Source organism: Lactuca serriola, chromosome 9 (genome assembly GCF_051521515.1).
Source record: "Lactuca serriola cultivar US96UC23 chromosome 9, Lser_US96UC23_V15, whole genome shotgun sequence".
Taxonomy (NCBI): Eukaryota; Viridiplantae; Streptophyta; class Magnoliopsida; order Asterales; family Asteraceae; genus Lactuca; species Lactuca serriola.
This window is the reverse complement of record NC_136416.1, coordinates 76,584,551-76,591,801: the sequence shown is the minus strand read 5'-3', so window position 1 is coordinate 76,591,801 and position 7,251 is coordinate 76,584,551. Positions and strand designations below refer to the sequence as shown.

Genomic DNA, 7,251 nt, shown 5'->3' with positions numbered 1-7,251 from the left:
TCTAAAACATATCCCGAATTTATTTATTCATCTTTCAAAAAAGAAAAGTAAGTATCATTTTCTTCTTCACGTGTGATCTTCAATGTTTCACGACTCTTTCACCTTTTTACATAAGATCATTTCTGGAATACTACCAAATTCATATCGTCATTGTTGATAGATCATTATCTTCTTTGAGATTATTCTTCAAAAAATTAGAAAGTTTCTTCTGAAAATCAAATTTAATTGGTCTTAAGATATTCCAGGATTTTCTATAATCCCAATTCACCGTTAATTTAGTAGAAATCGCAAATTTAGCTAAGATGTCACACCAATTAGTATTTATTGAAAATTCATCCTGGCCGTTCAAATCAACGACCCAGATCTCTCTTACATAACCAAAGCGGTCACCGACACGTGTCATCTCACAGGCTGTCGGATCAGATAGCATACGGCTGCCCAACAACCAAAAGTTGTGACATTCTAGATTGCGTTCTAATCGTCCGCCACGTGTCCAAAAACTCCTGGAAATGACAATTTTGCCATTGCTTCTTTCCGTTCGGCGCTTTGCTTTATCATGTGATCAGTTTACATTATCCATCCTTCTCTCTATATATCTTCCCCTTTCGTCTTAGGTTTCATCTTTACAATTCAGATCCAAGTTCGTGCAATCACAAGTCCTAGTAATAATTCTTCTCACAAGGTTTGATTTTATTGTTCTCTAATTCAATCTGAATTTGATTTGTGTTCGTGTGTTTAGTTTGCCGTATTTGATCTGGTTTTGTAGATTTTATGTTGAAGTTTACAATTCCGCAATTGGGTTCTAAGTTGGTTGTTAGTTGATTCTTTCATCTAGGGTTTATATGTGTTTGTTGTGGTAGGTCGATGATTGATTGAGCCTTTGCTTCGAGTTCACGGATCTTAATTTCACTTGATTCAACTACTTACAGTTTGTTAACAATTGATTGAAATCATCGTCTTTCACGAACCCTAATTTTCCACCTAGTTGATTGATTACTACGTTTTACCTGTTGATCTTTAACATGATAACCAATTGGCGTTAAACAATGCAATTGAAACACGTTATTAAGAACTACGAGTCTAGGACTAATTTCTACAATCCTGCAATATGCGTGTAGTGATTTGTCGTTTTTTTCTAACCAATTGAATCAACTCATCTTGTTCTTACACATGATCTTCTTTGATTTCATTTTCAGGAGGGAATTCCATGCGGATCGTTTGAACTGGAGCAAGATCTTCACCACTTAATTTATTTGGTTACCTTTTCAAGAAATGAGCAAATGCACAGGCTGTGGGAAATTAGAAAGAATGTTAGTTCCAAGAGACAATTTATCAAGTGCTTATCAATACTCTCTTATACTAGATCCAGCTATATCCTTTTGGGATTGTCTTATTCGTAAGATGAGATATTCTTTCACATCTGAGTGGGTGTAGGATAAAAAAAAAAGTTCACATTTTTAGTACTAGATAGATACTACATAATAGCAAGTAAACAAGACACAACTATATAGAGAATAGTTTTTTTTTTTTTTTGACATAAGGTAAATTATAAAGCCATGGATAGTGGTAAATCCGTTTCTGGTTTACGAAAGGGGAAGAAAAAGAAGGTGAAAGACGAATTAGATCGTATCAAACAAGCAGAAAAGAAAAAGAGGAGATTGGAGAAAGCCCTTGCCACCTCAGCAGCCATTATTTCAGAGCTTGAGAAGAAGAAACAGAAGAAGAAAGAAGAGCAACAGAGGCTGGATCAAGAGTGTGCTGCCATAGCTGAAGCTGTCGCGATGCAGGTTTTGAGTGAAGAAGGCCCAGATGATGATGCTACACGTGGCAGCAGCAGCCATCATCAAGGGTTTTACAGAAATCGAAATGAAGAATTTGGGTGGATTTTGAATGCTCATGGAGGATCGAGATGTGAATGGAATGGATATGGGCATGGGTGTGGTGATGACGTGTCATCTGCAGTGGGACAGATGGCTGCACATGCTGTTTCATCTCTTCGTATTACAGATGATGAAGATATGAATGCGTTTGTATTTAATAGAATGGTGAGAGGTTGAGGGGTTGAAATTGAATGAACTCGTTTCATAGATAATAATGTTTTTACTTTTTATGGTATATGTATATATTTTTATCACCTTCTTTGATCTTAATTTGTTACTTTGAATACAATTGCCATTGTTGTCTAAGAAAAACTATGTTGGATGATTGTGTTCTAAATGTTTTCTAAGTAACACATGGAATCATATACATATACGTAAATCCACAATTTTGAGGACGATTGATTTTTGAGTTTAGAAGTACTTTGTGTATATGATTCCTCCTATTGCTTGTTTTATTTTCTCTTGTTGTAAGTTTTCGTTTTGTCAATCTTCCGTATTATAAAAAAATAATTTGTTGGTTGTTTAGTAAACAATATTGTCTTTGAGATAAAGAAATGACAAAGTTCTAGTCCTAGGGTTCTATGTAGAGAAAATAGATGGAAAAATCAAGTTCAACTTGTGGAGGATGTGTTGATTCAATCTTCAGTTACATAAGACACCGATGTAAAAGATCCCTTGATTGTAGTGGCGATTCAAGTGAGGTCATTAAAACTTGATGAATTTAAAGAGAAGATCATGTCTTAAGAAAAATGTTCTTGTAAAAATGCACGATAGCTTTCGGAGAAAGTTATACAATTATCCCAAAGCATAGGCATCATGAATCGGTTGGATTTCATGAACAATTTCATACTTATTTGTAATAGTAAAGGCATACAAATTTCAAATAATTTATGTGTTTTTAATATTATCGTGTCAGAACTTAAGGTTATATAGTTGCAGTTGAAGACGAAGACAAATCGTTAGGGCTTATATTATGTTTGTGATCATTCAACGAGACATATTTTGATGTATGAGAAAGGGACCTTGAATCTAACGTGCGTCTCTAGCAAACTCTTCTTATAGGAGAAAATTTTGTAACGTAGCAATAACATTTTATCAGAATATCTGGTTTTTACGTACATTTATAGAAAAGAATTATATGGAAAGTCTGAGAATGTTATGGAAAATTGTCCATGTAAATCGAATTTGAAATAAAGCCCCGAATTCAACAAACATTATTACATTGTTGTTTTTAGATATGATATCATTGCGATATGTCATGTTACAAAGGAAAAGAAAGTGTTTTCTTTATTTTTGAATTCAAAGATCTACAAAGTTGGTTTGACATATGTGTAAGATGTATGATGAAAACTGATATTGATTAATAATGAGCTTTTAGGTATGCAAAAAGGAGAAGTTATACCATAAATTCCTTTTTAACAAGTTTCTAACATGTGGTGAAGTGAATCTTTATAGGCAAGAGTTCTAAATGGTGATATGTGTTTATAATAAAGTATGATAATAGTTAAGACTTAAGAATTTATGTTTGTTGGTTGAAACCATGTTTTCTAGATGCGACAAGTTTCCCATTTTTAGCTAAAGTTGAGATTTGTTGGTTATATTAAAGTGAGAAATTTGTCCCATATTGGTAGAGTGTAAACGGTCTTCATGCCTATAAAAGGAATCAAAGACTCCACTATTGGGTGTTCAATTCAAATGTATTTTATTTATTTGATTATTTCTCTCTTTCTTTTGTGTAGCAATATGAGAGACAAATCGTTGGTTTAAGAAATTATTCAATGTGATCATGATAATATGTCATACAATGGTTTTTCTCGAGAGATTATTGAGCTTTTATTATATTTGGAGTTCTAAAAGTATATCTCCCTATCTAATAAACAAAATCAGTGTCCTTTCAAAACATCAAAATTTTGCCAAAGTTAAATACCGATTATATCCCTTCTTTGTTTCACATAGAATTCGATATCGAATCCATATAACGCCTTGTTTCGTTTCAATTTTTATCGGTGATAACAGTTGTACACATTAACTCAAATTCATTACATATCCGATTAATAGCATGTTATTATGGAATCCGATTTCATCTATAAGGTATAATATCAATCATATCGATTACATTTAATTGAAATTATTATGTCAATTTGATCATACTCTGCTCAATGTACACTTGAAACATATGATATCAATTGTTCCTTTACAGCATCGTGTTTCCAAGGTTTTGCATCATCAACAATTGAGCTATCGGATATTCAATCATAGAGTTTAATCCTTTCGGTAAGTTTCTACTTCTCAATGTATATATGTATTTATTTTCTTCTATTATATTCATTACTTTACAACTTGCATGTGTTATTTTAGTATTATATATTCATTTAACCATTATTATGTTTGCAGAGGTTTGCAGGTTAACGTGACATTGTTTGGAGATATTGCATGCCAATTGATTTCTTATCTTGAAGCTCATAAACAAGTTGGTCGTATGATTGTTCTTTTGCAGTTAGCAAAACTTAATGTCTATAACAGTACATTTTTTTTTATATAAAGCACCCTTATTTTAGGCTTTTATATTACTCATTCTTTTGACTTTTTTATTTTGTTTCATCAGGAATACCTTTCGTTAACAGTTATTTTGAACAAACATGGATGTTCATAAATGTTGATCTTCCCGATATTGTTACCTTCACAGATAGGTAACAAACTATTTTAATAATTCATTGTTTTTTTTATTTCTTTTTAATAGTTTTACTAATTTTATAATTAATCTCCTAAATTAAAAGCAACTTGGTTGGATTACGAGGACTTCAAAACTCTTCTTCTTCTTTGATTGTTGATAGCTCTCAATCATATTTGGAATATGATGACTTTTTGAATAATCACAAAGTTAAAAATGTTGTCGATTTGATAGAACCACAAGATGTATGTGAATAATTTAGTCGTCTTGATGTGATTTTGTTTTCTATTTGACAAATATTCTAATTGTATTGTTTTTGATGATCCTTTTGTATTTTATATATTTTTAGGTCGGGAAATTTATCATTGTTGGGACCATTTATGGTATTCGCCAAGATATTGATTGATATTATGATGCGTGTACAAACTGTGGAAAGATAGTTGATCCAAGAAATGTGTTCAGCGGTGGTCCAGATAGTGGTGATGCAAGTGTGGTTGTTGAATGTTATAATGATAATGGTATAAATAAGGAGATCTCTTCTGTTCCAAGGTTTTTTACATTTAAGAAAATTTCAAATGGACAACTTAAATACATTATTAAACATTAAACATATTTAATATTTATTTATGTGAGAATTTTTTATAGGTATAAAATACTTATTCGTGTCCAAGATGATTCTGGAACAATCACACTAACTCTCTTTGATAGAGATGCTTATAAACTCGTCAAAAAACGCGGAAGTGATCTCATAGAGAAAATCAAACATGTATAACATAATTATAATATTTTTATTAATTGCTATTATTTGTTGGACTTGAAGGTAGATGTTAATAGTTTTAACATATCCTTATGACCTCAAATGTTTGGAGCATAAAAAGATGGCCTTGAATGTAGATGTTAATAGTTTTAACGTTTCCAATAACTACAATCAGTTTGGGATACTTAATTGGCTATACGCTTGATAGTAACGTTATCGATGCTTTGGAAAAAAAGTTAGTTGTTAAGGTATTATATATATATATATATATATATATATATATATATATATATATATATATATATATATATATATATTTGATATTACTTTTTATGATCCATACTTTTATTTAATGATCTTCACTAATTAATTATAAATCTCATATAGTCTTTGCCAAGCAGAGTTTGTTCATGATCAGTTTGATCCCAATTTATACTCCCCAGATGTCACACCCCTAAACTAGTCGGGGAAAACGTCCGGGGATGGATGACTTCATTTGTAGTATCACAACACATGCATCATATTAATCAAAGTACAAACAACCATTGTATTTAAAAAGTATAAGTATTTACATGTGTTCAATCAATGTATATCGACACCAAAATAGTTATACAAAAGAGGAAGACATGACTCAAAAATAGCTCCATCTTCTCAAAAGCTCAGGGAGTACCTGTCTACTGATTCCCTGAGAATACAAGTAATTTGAAAAGAGAGTATCAACATAAAGTTGAGTGAGTGCATAAGTATTCATGTTTGAAAGTATGTTTTCTGTTTCTTGAATATGTAAACTGTTCCACAAAATCCTATTTTTTTGTTGTATATGAAAAGTAGTTTTAATCACATAAAACCGTTCTGTTTGTAAACCAGTGTTATGTTTTTGTATCCTTTTTGTATAACTGTAAAAGTGAGTGCGCCTGGTTTCACCAGTTGTTATTGAATACTGAGATGTAATACTATAAACTGTATTTTTGGTAAACTGGTACTTTAAAAATATACTCATGTTTAGTTAATTATACACTAACCGTATTGTTAATATCTTTTTAATGAGTTACTATAACCATACTGAGACTAGATGGCCTGGAACAACGCTTTGAAGGCTTTTAAACTGTTGATAACAACTGTCACTCGTATGCGTGTATGCTTGGTTGTAGCTAGCAGTCTAAGTGTGGGGTTGTCAATCCCAATATAGATCTATACACACTTGTTTCGATCCCCGACTGGAGATTCTGGTTATAATATCAGGACTTTAACTATGTTGTTTAAATGAATTAAACAACCTGAATCAAATGACTCATAAAAAGCATATAGACGTTACGTGTATTATATAAATGAAAACTCAATCATTCTGAAATAATGATTTATAGAATGCTTTTGAATTAGTATTCTTAAACATGTATTTGAAAACTGTATACCCTTGATTAGTTTTGAAACAAACCCCCTGTTCTTGTAAAATGGTGTACTCTAGTATACTTGAATCCTGAATTAATGTTCTATGAATCATAAATTATACCTATTATAATTTATATGTACTTTATGATTTGGTACTAAGTGATCATGAATGCAACCCCATGCTCAACATGTTACAAAGGGTATCTAAATTGAATGACATAACTTTTATATTTATATACATATACAAATAATTATAAGTCAAATTTAAATGACATTCAGACAAATAACCGATACTATAAGCTCACATCCAAACAAGGAAAATGAACCAAAGTGAGTTATCAGTCCTAAACCTTTTAAATCTTATTTATATAAATATACATATATAAATATGATTTTTGAGGAAAAACATAAGTTTATAAAATCATTTAAAGAGTTTAACATTTTGAAATACTTTTGATGACTTGATGTCATTTTAACATAATTTGAAACCATTTGCATGTAACACAAGTATCCTTGTGTTAGACTTGTATCCCCCCCTCTTTTAAAACGGTAAA

General features: G+C 31.1%; 2 protein-coding genes across 2 annotated transcripts; both read left to right on the top strand.

Annotated features, from left to right (window-relative positions):
- Positions 1–532: 532 nt before the first annotated feature.
- LOC145074369 (uncharacterized) lies at positions 533–2,134 on the top strand. The gene is made up of 2 exons (XM_079020762.1): positions 533–682; positions 1,197–2,134. Exon 2 carries the CDS (start codon positions 1,557–1,559, stop codon positions 2,055–2,057), a length of 501 nt encoding a protein of 166 aa, XP_078876888.1. The 5' UTR covers positions 533–682; positions 1,197–1,556; the 3' UTR covers positions 2,058–2,134.
- Positions 2,135–3,939: 1,805 nt separating this feature from the next.
- Positions 3,940–5,404, top strand: LOC145075854 (uncharacterized). The gene is made up of 7 exons (XM_079021945.1): positions 3,940–3,971; positions 4,275–4,402; positions 4,486–4,570; positions 4,658–4,796; positions 4,988–5,100; positions 5,197–5,317; positions 5,372–5,404. Exons 1-7 carry the CDS (start codon positions 3,940–3,942, stop codon positions 5,402–5,404), a joined length of 651 nt encoding a protein of 216 aa, XP_078878071.1.
- Positions 5,405–7,251: the final 1,847 nt, after the last annotated feature.

Coding starts and splice junctions, on each gene's coding strand:
- LOC145074369 (XM_079020762.1), top strand. CDS start 1,557: ATGGATAGTGGTAAATCCGTTTCTGGTTTACGAAAGGGGAAGAAAAAG.
- LOC145075854 (XM_079021945.1), top strand. CDS start 3,940: ATGTTATTATGGAATCCGATTTCATCTATAAG. Junction 4,571..4,657: donor ATTGTTACCTTCACAGATAG/GTAACAAACTAT, acceptor CTAAATTAAAAG/CAACTTGGTTGGATTACGAG. Junction 5,318..5,371: donor TCATAGAGAAAATCAAACAT/GTATAACATAAT, acceptor TTGGACTTGAAG/GTAGATGTTAATAGTTTTAA.